At 43.2% G+C, this 19,937-nt stretch overlaps 2 protein-coding genes across 8 annotated transcripts in view; one reads left to right on the top strand and one right to left on the bottom strand.

Annotated features, from left to right (window-relative positions):
- The window catches only part of LOC139264372 (nuclear cap-binding protein subunit 1), a 95,760-nt gene extending 91,361 nt beyond the window's left edge, over window positions 1-4,399 (top strand). The window contains exon 23 of the mRNA XM_070880713.1: window positions 1,086-4,399. Coding sequence (XP_070736814.1) covers window positions 1,086-1,196 — 111 coding nt within the window. The 3' untranslated portion in view covers window positions 1,197-4,399. The remainder of the gene's footprint in view (window positions 1-1,085) is intronic.
- Window positions 4,400-5,481: 1,082 nt separating this feature from the next.
- xpa (xeroderma pigmentosum, complementation group A) overlaps window positions 5,482-19,937 on the bottom strand; it is a 49,607-nt gene continuing 35,151 nt past the window's right edge. For all 7 annotated transcript variants that reach the window (XM_070880749.1, XM_070880739.1, XM_070880785.1 and 4 more), the window contains 2 exons: window positions 7,330-7,447; window positions 5,482-6,902 (listed from right to left, as the gene is read on the bottom strand). In XM_070880749.1, coding sequence (XP_070736850.1) covers window positions 6,751-6,902; window positions 7,330-7,447 — 270 coding nt within the window. In that variant the 3' untranslated portion in view covers window positions 5,482-6,750. The remainder of the gene's footprint in view (window positions 6,903-7,329; window positions 7,448-19,937) is intronic.

Below are 19,937 nucleotides of genomic sequence, written 5' to 3'. Positions count from 1 at the left end.
ATCAGCTATTAAAATCATAACTTAATGCTTCTGAGCCTATATAATGTATGCAAGCCTATAAAATATTGCCTGTCTAAATACAAAGAAAAATCTCCCGAAGCCAAACCCTAAAGAATAAATGAACTTGGATTTATTTAGTGCCTTATCACCTTATCAGGACGTGTTAGTGTTTCACAGCCAACTGATTACTTTTGAAATGTAGGTAAAAGCAACAGCCCAATTGCACTCAGCAAGGCCCCACACACTGCAGTGAGATGAATGACCAGCTAATCCTGTTTTGGTTGATGGGTGAATGTTGGCTAGACACAGGTGTATCTCCCTGCTCCTCTTTGGTGCAATTAAATCATTTGCATAGACCTAAACTGACAGAGGGGCTCAATTTAACATCTCATCCAAAGACAGCACCTCCAACAGTGCAGCACTCCCTCATTACTGCACTGAAGTGTCAGCCTAGATTGTGTGCTCAAGTCCTGGAGTTATGCTTGAGCCCACAACCTTGTGGTTCAGACGCAACTATATTATCTCTGAGACAATCTGCCTGTTTTATATAGTCCCAAATTCCCATGTTGGTCTATGGCACGATTTATCTCTGACTTCCTGCACTGGTGCTCTGTACTACGAAGGGAATTGGAATGTAAATTATTTAATTCCTTTTTTCTCGTACTTTCTCCTCCCCCCCCCCCCCCCCCACCCCCCACCACCCACCCATGCTAAGATGGTGTGATCTGCTGAAAGTTACACCATCTAAAGACTCTCTGGGGAACCTGCAAAATGCCCAGAAGAGGATGATGTATTTTGGGCGTTTGTTAACGCTGCCATTTTGATATTATGTTATCCCTGCAAACTTCCACTGGAGATGGTGACTGCTCAAAAGGTTAAATTAACTTGAGAAATTCTATACAGTTAATAGTTATCTGTGCCAATTTAAATTGCTGGGCAGGCACATGTTTTGACAGGAAAATGATACAATTTTGAACAGAGAACGGCCAAAGAACTGCTGGCATTAGAATTTTGTAAACAGCAGTTCCAGGCCAGTGATATTATGACAGGACAGTACTAAAGTTTGACATGTTTCTGCATTACAGCATCACCAGATCATTCAACAGTACATGGTCACTCTGGAGAACCTACTCTTCACAGCTGAGTTGGACCACCACATACTGGCTGTCTACCAACAATTCTGCGCCCTTCAATAATAGCAATTGTGCTATAGCCACGGTGAACGATTTCAGATTCCCACCGTTCTTGACACCTCTTAATCTTACATCATTGAAAACTGACTCAAACAAGCAACACTCTTGTACCGATAATACCCTTCTGAAGGCTTTTTGCCCAGTTATCTGTGAAAACCATGGAGCATGAAGAAAGTTTCCACTCATATATTAGAAAGGATTCCTCTCCTTTAAAACAAAAGAATAGACCTTATGGAATAGTTAGAGACTTTAGAGGCTCAAGAGATGAACATACATAATTTGATTTAAGTTTTGGTATTCACCTGAGTTTTTAAATTTGCTTTGTACTCCACCTGGTTTGGTTATTGGATACAGTGTAATGCTGCATCTTACTAATACCTGCTCTTATACTCATGATCTACCTTCCAGTTTGTAAATTAAGTTGCATGTTGTAACTTGTCTGAAATTGTGCTCTTTGATAGTAGACCAAAGTTTTGAATTTAGATGTTGTATTGTGTTCTTTTGGTCCTAGTAACAACAAACTGGCAGTTCTACCGATATCAACGGGATTGACATTTATTTGGGATACTGTTACCCTCTTCTTTTTTTTTCCTTTTTTTTTTAAAAAACAAAAGTATGTCGTTATTTTAAAATTTTATACATCCATCCATCCAGGCCACATACAGAGCGTGAGAAATGGAGAGTCGAAGATACCACATGATTGAAAAAGAGCTAATGAATATTTTTTACAAGTATAATGAAACTGCATTGATTGTAGAATGATAGCAGTGTTATAATTTATTGGGTCCAGTCACTGTCAAACCATTCTGATTGTATTACAGAGAGTATTACGAGCACTTCGAGCCCTTTTGGAGGCCTGGAAACTGACTGACCACCCTGTGTGTGTGTTTGGTACTTGGACAGCTACCAGCTGGTCATCTCTCACCAACAGGCTCTGACAATGAAGCTGCAGCAGCAATGAGTCTGAGGGGAAAATTATGCTGTTTACAGTAGCAGACTATCTGTGCCCAAGCTTTGTCCTTTACATGAAAGGCCACTGCAGTATGTGACTGGCTTCATGACCATCCAACCCCTAAAGCTGCATCGTCTTTACTCCTCCAAATCCATGAACCCCCACCAATTCCCAAATTAATGCCAATGTGACTTTGCTGAAGTGGAGGGTGGGGCCTGTGTTTTGAGTCATGTAGCTATGGGAAAATTGTATCAGGAAAGCAGAAACAACAAATGGGTAAACTTATTGAGGGCTGTAGATTTATTTTATCAAATTCATTCATTCATTCTTTCCGAACCACTTTTCTACCTTAATCCACCAGATTGTATATAAAACAGGACATCACCCATCAGGAATAGCTTTTTTAAAACCCTGACATCTGTCTTATTCAACATTGAGAAATCCTGGCAATACCTATATTCAGAGACATTTTAGTTTAGTAAAGTTTGAATACTGCCAAGAGATGACATTGCAATTTTGATTAAATTTTTGAATATTTTACAGAATCTGAAGCTTGCCCTGTCCTCTTCTTGGGTCCTGACGCCTGAGTTTATTTAATGCTTTGTTGTCAGGATCCATTCTGCTTCTGTTGGCGCTCTTGTACAAGAGATGTATCAACCTCCTTTACATTACTTCCAGGAAGTTGTACCATGAATTGGATATCGTCCATGAAATAATGGACCACTTTCCATCCCATTGTTAACCCCATTAAACAATACTCTACAGTATTAATAGAAACTCTTCATGAAGTCATGTTTCTACATTGTTCTGATGGGATGAATCAAAGTATTATAATCTATTGAATAAGTAAAAAATATCTCGCACATGAACCCCTCTTTCTACAATACTACATTCCTGACAGCTGCCAATTGCTGTGAAGCTGCTTATACCCTTTTGCGGTTTCTAATTTTACCCATGGTTGGTTTCTAGTCATGGGAGGTTGGGGTGATGATGTGCTCCCTGCAGAGATTACTCGGCTTGTTCAGCCTACTTGTGTACCTCCTGCCAGTCAGTGACGGTACAGTAACTGTGGGATTTGGAAGATGTTCCAAGAATGCCAGACCTGGGATTCTTTTCCTCTCTGCTTGTTTTCTGTTTTGTCTCTTTCATCCAGTGCACCAACATTTTTGTCCCTTTCCCATCTTGTTTGTGACAGTATGTGCCAAAACGGTTTTCACAGTTGCATCTCTCTCTTCAACACTTGCCTCCAGTTCCAAGTCATTCCGTGCACATTCCAGCTGAACTACACCGTTCCCCTTATGGATTGACTCCTGATCACCAATATCTCCCTGATCATCAATGAGGCCTCTGACCATTGCCTTTTACTAGTCAGGCAGTAAATACTTTAAGCAGCAGCAAACTACTTCAGTAATGATCTTGCCTCAGAAACTAAACTGCATTATTGTGGAGGTGCACAATTCTGATTTAAAGCCTGTGCTAAATAGTCAGGGAGTTGTGGCAATCTGGAGTTCATTGGTAATACTTTGTATACTATGAACCAGTTTAGCTGAAGACAAGAGCCACATTATGGCACTTGCAGCTTTGCTGTCACTGGCACAAAGCATGCGGGCTCCATAAAGCTGCACATTTGGGACACTTGGTGCATGATACCATATGAAGTCCTAAACCTTGATGCCCAAGTATTTGTCTGTACCATTATAGTAATCTCATCTCAGAGCCTTACTCTGAAGATTGATGTGTTAAACCTTGTTTGCCTATGAGATTTTGCTTTTTCCACCAGACTGGCTGCAGCTACAGTAACTTCTGTTTTGTTTTTACGAGCAGTCAACGATTTGAATGTAGCATCAATCATTTCTGTGGCCTTTACAATGACAAGTAAGAATTTTTGAGTTGATGTATTTGCTGTTCTGTATTCCTTTTCAGGGTGCCATATTTGGATGCAGAGACTATAGGAGTCCTACTCTGCAGGGCCCATGTTACACTGTAAATGTCTTCTGTCTAGTCTGGAAATTACAGGTTAAATACCCATTCCTGTCCATATCACTGTGACTTTCACCATTGTAAGGCCCAACATTCTGTTTCCACCCCCTCCCCTCCCCTCCCAAACTATCACCATCTTCAGTTAGAACAAATGGAGTTGTCTTAGCCTCTCCTTACAATGTTCTGACTCATCAAATTATCCTTGTTGCTCTTCTCTGAGCTGGCTGTAATGTATCAAATTGCATTAGGGGATTAAATCAAATGTAGCTTTAAATCGTCTACCACAGACCACATTTTGTTGGGAAATGCACATAAGGGACGTCCCTCCCTTTGATGTGTTTCTGAGGTGCTGCCATCCCATTGTGCAGTTGATCATAAGCACTGTTCACTAAACATGATACCAGTTTATGCAACATTTCGTGATGGGGTGGCAGGAGGAGTGTTTATAAAAAAAAATTGTACTGAGGATTGTCTGTTGAGTTTTAATATCAAGGAAAACGTTGAAAAGGGATCTGTTCCATGTGAAGCTGGTGGACCTACTCTGTCCATAGGTAGTGCTGCAAAGCCAGCAGCAATGCTGAACTGCGGCCACCTAATTGAGTTGCCATGGGTCATGAATAGGCCAAAAAAGAAAGATTGACTAATTGATTCAGAAAAGGGAGGATTCCAAGAATGCAAAACTAGTGAGCACATGACAAGAGTGACCATTGTCATGGACACCAGCTCATCCTCTGCTTCAGTCTGATGCTGTTTGCATTGGCTCCCTTCAGAGTCTGTACCAATGTCTTTAGCCACCACCTGCCTAAGATCCAGAGGCCTTCAGGAGTTGAATGAGCATCCTCCACATCACCCAGCTGTAGCCTTGAGCTTTACAATGACTGAAATTAATATATATCTTTATTTTTGGTCAAAGCTATAGTTGAAAATTAACTGAATATTTAGTGATGCAGGTCCTATGATACTGTGGGAACAGGTTGATCATATAGACAACCTCTGTTCTCAGCTCCATATATGACCGATTCTCAGAGCATAGTCCAGTGGCAGACCACAGCAGCTGAGTGAAGTATGCTCATTCAAAGAAACATAGGTAATTGTTCCATACTTGTCCAGCGCTGGTACGCTGTATGGTTTTTCTAGCATGTCTGGGAGTGAAGCCATGGGCAACCAACAGGAACATATATAGATGGCTGACACTAGCACTTCATGGCTGTACCATTGGGTGAATTTTCCAGTGCTCAGTTATGTTGGTGACTGTCAGGTCTGAGTGGTTTTATCTTGGTTGTGTTACATTCAGAGTGAGTTGTAAATCAATGCAGAGTAAAAAAAATTCAGCTTAAATGAATAACTCACCACAGATGGGAACTAAGTTTTATATTTTGACAAAGAAAAAAAAATCATTCAATATATATTCTCTTTGCCACAGCAGAGGAGTTTTTGAATTTTAATGTTTTTGCTTACACAGCTGCTGGTCAGTGGGTAGTATTGTGGGGGTGGGGTTGTCATGTTGCTTAGTTGCAATTTGGCTGAATGGGATTGATTCGATGGACCAGCTGGTGTTTTTCTGGCCATCTTTTTCTATGTTGTAAATTTTAACTTTGAAGCAGTTATAAATCTTCTAGGATGAGCCACCGGAGCTGGCCCAACAATCGTGCTAGGATGGCTGTCAAGAAGACTCTTGAGACTTGGAACAGTGACATCCCGGAGTTGTAGATGAGCAGAGATTTGGTGAGAGTTAACTGCCATCTTGTACACGGTAATGTAAGGAAGTAATGAATTAAGTCACTTTATATACCATTAAATACATTCTGAATGCCTTGTGCTTTCAGCTCTTTCTTTCTCTTGTTGCTTTGTAACCAAAACTCTGACTGATTTTAAGCTGGAGTGGGTTTTGGGCAGGTTAGATGAGTGTGAAACATACTAGCATAAATTTCAGGCTCAGGGTATTTTAACTTCCACCCAACCAACCCTTAACCATTTAACGGCCTTTCTCAGCCCCAATGTTAATAGTTCCATCCATTGCAAAACACCTATCTGCCCCTCCAATTAATACCCAATCTCCCTATGCTGTCCACAGGAGAAGGACACCAACAATATGTGCTGTGACTGACTGCCCTTTAACCCTCACTGTTGATCACACCATTCCAAGCTGGAGGCCTCTGTAGCAGCTGTGGGGGGAACCACTACTGCAGCGAGTAAGTTCTCCCACGCTTCAAGCAGTAGCACCTGCAGGATTTATGCTCCAAGCTGGGAGGCTCTTGGGTAATGCAAGAGGGTTGGTAACCCTTACTAGTGAACCACTTGGGTTTTTACAACAAGCTGATAGCTTCATGGTCACATATTTCCAGATTACTTGAATTGAATTTAAATTCTCAAATTGCTGTGGTGGGATTTGAACTAGTGTCTGGATGACTAGTTCAATAACAGAAACACTATACTCCCATTCCTTTAAATCTGCAGGTTTGGATGAGCAAATTACAGTATTGCACTGAACAATTAAAACACCGTAATTGCAAATATGTAAAACATACCGCAACAGAAATGTTCAATTTATTAAAAATCAGAACCATCTACACAATTATTGGAGTGTCAAATCATTACGTTCTGTACAGGAGCTATGAGATTAAGTCACATTTTTTCATAGATTAGCTGATGGCCACATATTGTACAGCACTTCTTGTACATGTCGTCCTCCTCATCATGTTCTTCGGGGCCATACTCATGTTGGTGAGCAGCTGATTCCTTTTTCCATAGGCTACTCCTCACAGCTCGGCGAAGCTCTGCAAACAGTGGAAAGTAGTACCTAGTTACACAGATCTGAGAGCTTCTTCTCGTAACGTCTGAACACCTAATGATTTACTCACTGCTGATGCTTTTTTAAATTGGTTGACAACTCTAGGTTTTCTGCTACAATTTATAAATCAGCTGGAGAGCAATATAGAGTGTTTTCCTTTGTTTTTAGGGCACTGGTTGGTTGTTCTAAGATCACTTGTACAGATACCATCATGGCAGCAGTAAGGGGAACTGTTATTCTGATTCTTAGTTATAATTTCCCCTTCTGCTCATCTGTAGATAGCTGGGCTGTAATATTCCATACTTGACCAGGTGACTGGATACAGATTTCACAAATGGTATGGAATCTGAATTTGGGGTATCAAATTACAGCAAATATGGGCCCTAATAGGAATTTAATCCAAGTTCACCCACCTTTTACTTTTTTATCAAACTTCTTTTGTTTCAGCTTCTCTCTGTTCTCTTGTCGTGTTTCTTTAGCCTTTTGCAAAGCTTCCTCACTGCCCCACACTTCCAGGGAACGCTTTATTATCTAAAGACAACAAAACGATAATACACAGTGCTCCGGTGTAGGACACAAGTGCTGCCTTGCTCGCTTAAGAAAATTATCCGCAGAGAATAGTGAGGATAGAGGAGGAAGGCGTCAAGCCCGTGCCAGCTCTCTGCAAGAGCACTACACAGCTAGTCCTTTTCCCCATAGCCCTGCAATTTTTTTCATTCAGGTACTCATCCAATTTCCTTTCGAAAACCACGATTCAGTCTGCCTCTACCACCCTTTCAAGCTGTGCATTTGTGATCCTAACCACGCGCTGCATAAAAAGATTTTTCCTCATGTCGCCTTTTCACCTTAATTCTGTCCTCTGGTTCTTGACCCTTCCGCCAATGGGAACAGTTTCTCTACTGTATAGACCCCTCAATTTTGAAAGTGTGAGGTCATGCACTTTGGCAGAAAAAAAAATCAAAGAGCAAATTATTATTTAAATAGAGAAAGATTGCAAAGTGCCGCAGTACAGCGGGACCTGGGGGGACTTGTGCATGAAACACAAAAGGATAGTATGGAGGTACATCAGGAAGGCCAATGGAATCTTGGCCTTTATTGTAAAGGGGGTGGAGTATAAACGCAGGGAAGTCTTGCTACAGCTATATAAGGTATTGGTGAGGCCACACCTGGAATACTGAGTGCAGTTTTGGATTCCATATTTACGAAAGGATATACTTGCTTTAGAGGCAGTTCAGAGAAGGTTCACTGGGTTGATTCCAGAGATGAGGAAAGATCGAGTAGGTTGGGCCTCTACTCATTGGAATTCAGAAGAATGAGAGGTGATCTTATCAAAACATATAAGATTATGAAAGGGCTTGACAAGGTGGATGCAGAGAGGATGTTTCCACTGATGGGGGAGACTAGAACCAGAGGGCAAGATCTTAGAATAAGGGGCTGCCCATTTAAAACAGAGATGAGAAATTTCTTCAGAGGGTTGTAAATCTGTGGAATTTGCTGCCTCAGCACTGTGGAAGCTGGGACATTGAATACATTTAAGACAGAAATAGACAGTTTCTTAAACAATAAGGGGTTATGAGGAGCGGGTGGGGAAGTGGAGCTGAGTCCATGATCAGATCAGCCATGATCTTATTAAATAGCGGAGCAGGCTTGAGGGGCCATACGGCCTACTCCCGTTCCTATTTCTTATAAATACCTCTATCAAATCTCCTCAACCTTCTCTGCTCTAAGGAGAGCAACCCCAGCTTCTCCAGTCTTAACCATGTAACTGAATCATTGTTGTAAAGCTATTCTACCCCCCCACCCCGCCCCTCCCCTCTCCTCTAAGGCCTTCACATCCTTCCTAAAGTGCGGTGCCCAGAATCGGACAATACTCTATAAAACATTGGTTCTGCCTCAATTAAAGGCTCAGCATAACGTCTTTGCTTTTGTATTCTACGCCTCTATTTATGAAGCCCAGTATAACGTATGCTTTAAAAAAAACCTTTCTCAACCTGCCATGCGACCTTCCAACAATTTGTGCACATATACCCCTAGGGTCCTCTGTTCATGCATCCCCTTTAGTTTATATTGCCTCTCCTCGTTCTTCCTACCAAAATGTATCATTTTGCACTTTTCTGCGTTAAATTTCATCTGCCACGTGTTTTCCCATTTCACCAGCCTGTCAATGTCTTCTTGAAGTCTATCACTATCCTCACTGTTCCCTATGTTTTATGTCATCTGCAAATTTATAAATTGTGCCCTGCACACCCACATCTAAGTCATTAATATACATCAAGAAAAGCTGTGGTCTGAGTACCGACCCCTGGGGAACACCACTGTATACCTTCCTCCAGTCTGAAAAACAACTGTTCAGCACTACTCTGGGAATGTCACTTAGCCAATTTCATATCCATGCTGCCACTGCCCCTTTTATTCCATGGGCTTCAACTTTGCTGAGCAAGCTTATTATGTGGTACTTTATCAAACACCTTTTGGAAATCCATATATACTTAACCGCATTGCCCTCATCAAAAAAACTCGAGTTAGTTAAACACTATTTGCCGTACCAGCTTTCCTTAATTAATCCATACTCGTCCAAGTGACTGTTAATTTTGTCCCTGATTATCCTTTCTAAAAGCTTCCCCAACTACAGAGGTTAAACTGAATGTCCTGTAGTTACTGGGTTTATCCTTGCACCCTTTTCTGAACAAGGGTGTAACATGTTCCCACAAAGAAAAAGTGTAAAACTGCCAAATTTGGAGCCCCCTGGATAACGAGGTGCACACAGGGCAAGATAAGGCAAAAAAGGGAAGCCTATCAGATATCATGAGCTCAATACTGCAGAAAGCCTAGGGGTGAAATTAAAGCAAAAAGAGGGCATGAAAAACTACTGGCAAATTGAACCAAAGAAAACCCAATGATATTTTGCAATTACATAAAGAGCAAGAGAATAACTAAGGAAAGAGTAGGTCCTATTGGGGACCAAAATGGCGATTTGTGTGTGCACTTAGAGCCGTAACCTATAGGGCAACGGACCTAGTGCTAGAAGGTGGAATTGCGCTGGGTAGCTCTTTTTCGACCGGCACAGACACGATGGGCTGAATGACCACCTGTGTCTATGGGCTAGACTTTCCACTTCACATTGACCATTTTGAGCAAAAAATGGAAACTAGGGCGGAAAAATAAGCCCCCAAGTTTCAGCTCACCTTCGCCGGGCTGATCGCTCGCCGAGAACATCGCTGGGTAACAGTTGCTTTTCCCGGGCTTTACTGAAGGAAATGGGCACTGCGGACGCCATTTTGAAGATCGGAGGAAAGGTGGAGACAGCTTTAAAAAAAAATCTGCTTAGATAGTTGAGTTATTTAAGGTTCCTGTATAGATAGATCTACTCAGATTATTACTTATATTTAATTTTACTAATAGTAGTCTAGTGGATTAGGCACTTTTTAGTGAAGTGCATTTATAACAAGTGAAAATAATTATTGATAGTGATGGGGCCTGTGCTTTCTCTGCCATTACTCGTAACTGCTCACACGCTGGTTTCTGAAAGGATCAATCGAAGAGGTGGCAGAATAATGCGTAGACAAAGACAGAGGAGCTGAGCATACAGCCAACGAAGGTACAAAGAAACGCAATCTTACCTCACCTTGTCTGAAAATGCGTGTCTTGGGAGGCTGCGCTTCAGGAAATAAGTCATCGATGAGATTTACGAGCTCGTCAAGGAGGATTTTCAGCCTTCCAGCACCATCAGAACCTCACTGTCCAATGAGGTGAAGGTTACTGCAGCCCTAGCCTTCTACACATCGGGATCCTTTCAGGTTTCAGCTGGCGACATCTGTCGTATCTCTCAGCACACCACACACTACTGCATTTGGCAGTTGACTGAAGCCCTTTACGCTTGCAGGATGGACTTTATAAGCTTCCCTATGAGCAGGGGAGGCACAGACCGGGAGGGCTTTGGGTTTCTAGCAGACTTCCCCAAGGTGCAGGGAGCGATAGACTGCAATTGTCCTGAAAGCCACTTTAAAGAACGCGGAGGTGTTTCGTAACAGAAAGGGATTCCACTCCCTGAACGTACAGCTTGTTGGCTTCTTCACTGAAGGGCTTTGCCCTTTTCCTCTCTGATTCTCCTTCTAATGACACTTTTGCAATTATTTTTAACTTAAGTATTCCCTCTGCTCTCTGGCTTTCTCCTCTCTCTCGGCCCCTCCCTGTACCTTCTGCACATGTGGATGACCCCTGAACTCTGGGAAAGCCAGTTGGCCAGGAAAAAAAAACTCACATGCACAGAAGCCCGTTGCTAGGGAAGCTTTCGACTTCCACATTCGGTGCGCGAACATGACATCGCCAAACTTTAAGATCGCCCATTCCACATCGCCAGCCTAAGGCCGAGTGGAAAATCGCTAAAAAAAAATGGGCCATGTTCCAGAGATCACTAAAGCTGAGACGTTGTACATCGCTGGAACAATGCCCTTTTTGGGGGGCAATGGCTACCTAGTGGAAAGTCTAGCCCATAATTTTTCTATGATTTGCAATTCTCCAATCCTCTGCCACCACCCCTGTATCCATGTAGGATTGGAAGATTAAAGCCTTTACCTCTGATTTCCTCCTTAACCTCCCTCAGCATCCTAGGATGCATCCCATCCAGTCCTGGTGGCTTATCAACTTTTATGTAAAGACAGCCTTTCTAATAGCTCATTATCAAATTTTATCTGAGTATCTCCACTATCTCCTCTTACACTGACTTTGGCAGTATCTTCTTTCTTGGTGAAGACAGATGCAAAGTACTCATTTAATACCCCAGCAATGCCTCCATGCGTAGGTCGCCTATTTGGTCCCACCCATCCTCTTACTACTTGTTTATTGTTTATATGCCTATAGAAGACTTTTGAATTCCCTCTTATGTTAGCTGCCAATCTATTCTCATACTCACTTTGCCCCTCTTATTTTCTTTTTCACTTCCCCTCTCAACTTTCTATATTCAGCCTGATTCTCACTTGTATTCTCAACCTGATATCTGTCAAGTGTGCTCTTTTTCTGCTTCATCTTACTCTCTCTTTCGCCATCCAGGGATCTCTGGCTTTTGTTGTCCTACCTTTCCCCCTTGTGGGAATGTACCTCAACTATACCCAAACCATCTCTTTAAAGGCAGCCCATTGTTCGATTATAGGTTTGCCTGCCAATCTTTGATTCCAATTTACCCGGGCCAGATTGGTTCTCAACCCATTGAAACTGGCCTTCCTTCAATTAAGTATTTTTACCCCAGATTGCTCCTTGTCCCTTTTTCCATAGCTAATCTAAACCTCGTGATGCGATGATCACTGTTCCGTAAAATGTCAGCTGTGGCTCAGTGGGTAGCACACTCGCTTCTGAGGCAGAAGGTTGTGAAGGACCTGAGCAAAGAAAACTAGGCTGACACTCCAGTGCATTGCTGAGTGAGTGCTGCACTGGTAGAGGTGCTGTCTTTCGGATGAGACGTTAAACCGAGGCCCCGTCTACTCTCAGATGGACGTAAAAGATCCCCAGGATTGCTACTAGTGCCACGTGTTAGTCAGAGTAGGAATTGCAGGATAGCTCAGATGACTACGTGGCTTGAGGAGTGGTGCAGAAAGGAGGGATTCAAATTCCTGGGACATTGGAACCGGTTCTGGGGACCAGTACAAACCAGACTGTCTGCACCTGGGCAGGACCGGAACCAATGTCATGGGGGAGTGTTTGCTATTGCTGTTGGGGAGGATTTAAACTAATATGGCAGGGGGCTGGGAACCTATGCAGGGAGACAGAGAAGAAGAATGGGGGCAGAAGCAAAAGGTAGAATGAAGAAAAGTAAAAAGGGAGAGCAGAGAAATCCAAGGCAAAAAGCAAAAAGGGCCACATTACAGCAAAATTCTAAAGGGGCAAAGTGTGTTTAAAAAGACAAGCCTGAAGGCTCTGTGCCTCAATGTGAGGAGTATTCATAATAAGGTGGATGAATTAACTGCGCAGATAGCTGTTAATGGATATGATGTCATTGGCATCACGGAGACATGGCTCCAGGGTGACCAAGGCTGGGAACTCAACATCCAGGGGTATTCAACATTCAGGAAGAATAGACAGAAAGGAAAAGGAGGTGGGGTGGCGTTGCTGGTTAAAGAGGAAATTAACGCAATAGTAAGGAAGGACATTAGCTTGGATGATGTGGAATCGGTATGGGTGGAGCTACGGAATTCCAAAGGGCAGAAAACGCTAGCGGTAGTTGTGTACAGACCACCAAACAGTAGTAATGAGGTTGGGGACAGCATCAAACAAGAAATTAGGGATGCGTGCAATAAGGGTACAGCAGTTATCATGGGCGACTTTAATCTACATATTGATTGGGCTAACCAAACTGGTAGCAATGCGGTGGAGGAGGATTTCCTGGAGTGTATTAAGGATGGTTTTCTAGACCAATATGTCGAGGAACCAACTAGAGGGCTGGCCATCCTAGACTGGGTGATGTGTAATGAGAAAGGACTAATTAGCAATCTTGTTGTGCGAGGCCCCTTGGGGAAGAGTGACCATAATATGTTAGAATTCTTTATTAAGATGGAGAGTGACACAGTTAATTCAGAGACTAGGGTCCTGAACTTAAGGAAAGGTAACTTCGATGGTATGAGATGTGAATTGGCTAGAATAGACTGGCGAGTGATACTTAACGGGTTGACGGTGGATAGGTAATGGCAAACATTTAAAGATCACGTGGATGAACTTCAATTGTACATCCCTGTCTGGAATAAAAATAAAATGGGGAAGGTGGCTCAACCGTGGCTAACAAGGGAAATTAAGGATAGTGTTAAATCCAAGGAAGAGGCATATAAATTGGCCGGAAAAAGCAACAAACCTGGAGGACTGGGAGAATTTTATAATTCAGCAGAGGACAAAGGGTTTAACTAGGAGGGGGAAAATAGAGTACGAGGGGAAGCTTGCTGGGAACATAAAAACTGACTGCGAAAGCTTCTGAAGAAAAAAAGATTAGTGAAGACAAACATAGGTCCCTTGCAGTCATTTTCAGGTGAACTTATAATGGGGAACAAAGAAATGGCGGACCAGTTAAACAAATACTTTGGTTCTGTCTTCACGAAGGAAGACACAAATAACCTTCCGGAAATACCAGGGGACCGAGGGTCTAGTGAGAAGGAGGAACTGAAGGATATCCTTATTAGGTGGGAAATTGTGTTAGGGAAATTGATGGGATTGAAGGCCGATAAATCCCCAGGGCCTGATAGTCTGCATCCCAGTGTACTTAAGGAAGTGGCCCTAGAAATAGTGGATGCATTGGTGATCATTTTCCAACAGTCTATCAACTCTGGATCAGTTCATATCTCATAGACTGGAGGGTAGCTGATGTAAGACCATTTTTTAAGAAGGGAGGGAGAGAAAAAAATGGGTAATTATAGACCGGTTAGCCTGACATCAGTAGTGGGGAAAATGTTGGAATCAATTATTTAAGATGAAATAGCAGCGCATTTGGAAAGCAGTGACAGGATCGGTCCAAGTCAGCATGGATTTGTGAAAGGGAAATCATGCTTGACAAATCTTCTAGAATTTTTTGAGGATGTAACTAGTAGAGTGGACAAGGGTGAACCAGTGGATGTGGTGTACTTGGACTTTCAAAAGGCTTTTGACAAGGTCCCACACAAGAGATTGGTGTGCAAAATTAAAGCACATGGTATTGGGGGTAATGTACTGACGTGGACAGAGAACTGGTTGGCAGACAGGAAGCAGAGAGTCGGGATAAACGGATCCTTTTTAGAATGGCAAGCAGTCGACTAGTGGGATGCCGCAGGGCTCAGTGCTGGGACCCCAGCTATTTACAATATACATTAATGATTTAGATGAAGGAATTGAGTGTAATATCTCCAAGTTTGCGGATGATACTAAGCTGGATGGCGGAGTGAGCTGTGAGGAGGACGCCAAGAGGCTGCAGGGTGACTTGGTTAGGTGAGTGGGTAAATGCATGGCAGATGCAGTATAATGTGGATAAATGTGAGGTTATCCACTTTGGTGGCAAAAACACGAAGGCAGATTATCTGAATGGCGGCAGATTAGGAAAAGGGGAGGTGCAACGAGACCTGGGTGTCATGGTACATCAGTCACTGAAGGTTGGCATGCAGGTACAGCAGGCGATGAAGGCAGCAAATGGTATGTTGGCCTTCATAGCTAGGGGATTTGAGTATAGGAGCAGGAAAGTCTTTCTGCAGTTGTACAGGACCTTGGTGAGGCCTCACCTGGAATATTGTGTTCTGTTTTGGTCTCCTAATCTGAGGAAGAACGCTCTTGCTATTGAGGGAGTGCAGCGAAGGTTCACCAGACTGATTCCCAGGATGGCTGGATTGACATATGTGGAGAGACTGGATCGACTGGACCTGTATTCACTGGAGTTTAGAAGAATGAGAGGGGATCTCATAGAAACATATAAAATTCTGACGGGACTGGACAGGTTAGATGCAGGAAGAATGTTCCTGATGTTGGGGAAGTCCAGAACCAGGGGACACATTCTAAGGATAAGGGGTAAGCCATTTAGGACTGAGATGAGGAGAAACCTCTTCACTGAGAGTTGTTAATCTGTGGAATTCGCTATCGCAATGTTGTTGATGCCAGTTCATTGGATATATTCATGAGGGAGTTAGATATGGCCCTTACAGCTAAAGGGATCAAGAGGTATGGAGAAAAAACAGGAAAGGGGTACTGAAGTGAATGATCAGTCATGATCTTACTGAATGGTGGTGCAGGCTCGAAGGGCCGAATGGCCGACTCCTGCACCTATTTTCTATGGCTTTCACTGGTGAGTTATCCCCAGTGTCCTGGCCAATATCACAAAATATCAACATAACTAAGACATTATCTGGTTATTATCACAGTGCTGTCTGTGGGACATTGTTGTGTGCAAATTGGCTGCCGCATTTCCTACATTTCAACAGTGACTACACTTCAAAAGTACTTCATTGGCTGTAAAGTGCTTTGAGATGTCCGGTGATTGTGAAAAGCGCTATATAAAATCTTTCTTTCGATGTTTTCCCTACAGACACTTGCTCCACCTAATTTACCAGAACCAGATCCAGCACTGCCTCCTTCCGAGTTGGGCCAGAAACGTACTGATCAAGGAAATTTTTCCTCCTCTCTGCCCTTACACTATTACTATCCCAGTCTATATTAGGAAAATGAATGGAATGGAGAAGTTGGTATACACCAAGATCCTACTCAGAGGTCATGTGCAATTTGGGATTATGGGTACTGGTTTTGAATGCAGGTGGACACATTACTTTTTAATTTTCTTTTGAAGTAATATTTTCAGCTGTGGTTAGTGATACGGTCACTAAAATTGCCTCAGTGAGTGGGAGAAACCACGAGATAGGGTTCTTACTGCTGTTAGAAAATGTGGGGATATTGGCTGAGGATATGTCTCGGCTAGGCTGTAATGGCCAATTCTAGCCCATGGAATCATACCTGACCCTGCTTAGTGAGAAAATGGGGGTCAGGATAGAGTATTAGTAATGTTTTTAAACGTTTAATTTATTTCAACATCCTGTTAGTGCAGTTTATTTAATTTAGTTTAAACATTTTAAAAATGAGACACAGCAAGTGAAAATGGTTTTGTGACAAGGTAATTAAATATACTTGTGATCACTGTTCCTTCCAGGCTGCGCATGCCGCACTAATCCTCGAGCTCCCACGCACTTCAACTGAAATGACGCTGAGGGAACTGGTCAGTGGCTGGAGCAGGGCCCAATACACACGGGAATCCAGAAATTCGTTTTGCGAGTCTTGTGACCTCAAAGCCAATCCCAATTGCAGCTCTCGAAGAGTGTGTTCTGATGGTTGATGGGTTGCTGTGTAACGCCACAGGGGATTTGGTTTCCTCCCTTGAATTTTGTCCTTTCAGCTGGACAGCGGGAGAATCCCCCCCGCTCTGATTATTTGCCTTTGCAGCCTTTTTGTGCCTGCTCGCGCATGCGCAGTATCCAGTTGGATCACGCTTTCGGCGGCTCCATGCAGAGGTCAGGGGATCTGTTGCTAGCCGGTGGTGGTGGCGGAGGGAAAGAGATCGATAATCAAAAGGGGAGAGAGAGAGAGAGAGACAGACAGACTGGAGGAATTGGAGGATGGGAGAGAGAGAGAGATGGGGTTGAGAGGGGGACAGAGTTTTAGGCCTGCGGTGAAACAAAAATGAGAATTTTCTTTTGTAATTCATAAAATTGTTTAAAGCCGAAAAAATATATGGGAAAGTAATGTTGAATGTCCCACAGTAAGTTCATTACATTTTGCAAGCTGTTGTCCCCTTTTGAAAGAATCTCCTTTTTGAAAGAATCTATCAGGGTTATTTAAATCATGTTAGGTGAGGGGGAAACATTTGCTCCCCCGTTTGTACCTCAGAGTCTGTGAAAGACAGAGGGAATGGCAGCAGAAAGAGGCAACTTCTCCAAAACTGATTCCCACTCACCTCCATCTTAGGAAATTTAATCACTTTTGAGCTCCATTTGGAATTAGGTTTTTTTTGGTTGCATGTTTAATGGCAGCGTTGAAGAAGGAAAACTTGGGTCAAAGCTGCAATGAGAATTTAAAAATTTCTAATTAACTTTTCAGAAAATGTGGAAAAACACTTCTCTTCCCCCTTCCTAAGTTTCAAATATGATTTTGGAAGAACCAAAAATCAATTTTATTTATGTTAAATCATAGCTTTTTGTTTGTAAATTCGGTGACGCAAATTGTGTATTTTTCTGCACTTGTGAATAAGTGCTGCATTTCTGACGTTACATTGGGGGCGGGAGTTCATGGAGACGTGCTTGTGCAGCTACAGCAGGGAGAGAAGGCAAAATAGAAGCAGAAATAGAAAGGTGACTTCACAGCCAAGAGGGTAAGTGATTGGTGAGTAGTTTTTTGTATTCTTTTCTATATCAGTAAGTAACCTTTAGCATTGTTGTTGCCAATTTAAGTTAATCTAAGGGTTAAGTCATGGCAGGAGAGCTCGGACACGTGTTATGCTCCTTCCTGTACTATGTGGGAAGTCAGGGACGCCGGACGACTACATATGCGGGAAGTGTATCCGCCTCCAGCTCCTGACGGTCCGCGTTGCGGAACTGGAGCTGCGGGTGGATTCACTTTGGAGCATGCACGATGCTGGGAATTACGTGAATAGCACCTTTAGTGAGTTGGTCGTACCGCAGGTAAAGGGTCCACAGCCAGATAGGGAATGGAAGACCAACAGGAAGAGCAGTGCAAGGAAGGTAGTGCAGGGTCCCCCTGCAAAACAGATACACCGCTTTGAGTACTGTTGAGGGGGATGACTCATCAGGGGAGGGCAGCAGCAGCCAAGTTCACGGCACCGTGGCTGGCTCTGCTGCACAGGAGGGCAGGAAAGCGATACTGATAGGGGATTCAATTGTAAGGGGAATAGATAGGCGTTTCTGCGGCCGCAACCGGGACTAAGGATGCTATGTTGCCTCCTTGGTGCAAGGGTCAAGAATGTCTCGGAGCGGGTGCAGGACATTTTGAAAAGGGAGGGTGAACAGCCAGTTGTCATGGTACATATAGGTAAAAAAACGGGATGAGATGAATTTAAGGAGCTAGGAGTTAAATTTAAAAAGTAGGACCTCAAAAGGTAGTAATCTCAGGATTGCTACCAATGCCACGTGCTAGTCACAGTAGGAATCGCAGGATAGCTCAGATGAATACGTGGCTTGAGCAGTGGTGCAGAAGGGAGGGATTCAAATTCCTGGGGCATTGGAACTGGTTCTGGGGGAGGTGGGACCAGTGCAAACCGGATGGTCTGCACCTGGGCAGGACCGGAATCAATGTCCTAGGGGGAGTGTTTGCGAGTGCTGTTGGGGAGGAGTTAAACTAATATGGCAGTGGGGTGGGAACCTATGCAGGGAGACAGAGGGAAATAAAATGGAGTCAAGCAAAAGATAGAAAGGAGAATAGTAACAGTGGAGGGCAGAGAAACCCAAGGCAAAAACAAAAAGGGCCACAATTCTAAAGGAGCAAAGTGTGTTAGAAAGACAAGCCTGAAGGCTCGGTGCCTCAATGCGAGGAGTATTCAGAATAAGGTGGACGAATTAACTGCGCAGATAGCAGTTAACGGGTATGATGTCACTGGCATCACGGAGACATGGCTCCAGGGTGACCAAGGCTGGGAACTCAACATCCAGGGGTATTCAACATTTAGGAAGGATAGACAGAAAGGAAAAGGAGGCGGGGTGGCGTTGCTGGTTAAAGAGGAAATTAATGCAATAGTAAGGAGGGACATTAGCCTGGATGATGTGGAATCGGTATGGGTGGAGCTGCGGAATTCCAAAGGGCAGAAAACGTTAGTGGGAGTTGTGTACAGACCACCAAACAGCAGTAGTGAGGTTGGGGACAGCATCAAACAAGAAATAAGGGATGTGTGCAATAAAGGTACAGCAGTTATCCATGGGCGACTTTAATCTACATATTGATTGGGCGAACCATACTGGTAGCAATGCGGTGGAGGAGGATTTCCTGGAGTGTAGTAGGGATGATTTTTCTAGACCAATATGTCAAGGAACCAACTAGAGAGCTGGCCATTCTAGACTGGGTGATGTGCAATGAGAAGGGACTAATTAGCAATCTTGTTGTGCGAGGCCCCTTGGGGAAGAGTGACTATAATATGGTAGAATTCCTTATTAAGATGGAGAGTGACACAGTTAATTTGGAAACTAGGGTCCTGAACTTCGACAGTATGAGGAGTGAATTGGCTAGAATAGACTGTCAAAGGATACTTAAAGGGTTGACGGTGGATAAGCAATGGCAAACATTTAAAGATCGCATGGATGAACTTTAGAAATTGTACATCCCTGTCTGGAGTAAAAATAAAACGGGTAAGGTGGCTCAACCATGGCTAACAAGGGAAATTAAGGATAGTGTTAAAGCCAAGGAAGAGGCATACAATTTGGCTAGAAAAAGCAACAAACCTGAGGACTGGGAGAAATTTAGAATTCAACAGAGGAAGACTAAGGGTTTAATTAAGAGGGGGGAAAATAGAGTACGAGAGGAAGCTTGCAGG

This window comes from Pristiophorus japonicus, chromosome 1 (assembly GCF_044704955.1).
Source record: "Pristiophorus japonicus isolate sPriJap1 chromosome 1, sPriJap1.hap1, whole genome shotgun sequence".
NCBI classification, from domain to species: Eukaryota; Metazoa; Chordata; class Chondrichthyes; family Pristiophoridae; genus Pristiophorus; species Pristiophorus japonicus.
Note: the sequence above shows the minus strand (reverse complement) of the source record. Positions and strands in the feature narration are given on the sequence as shown.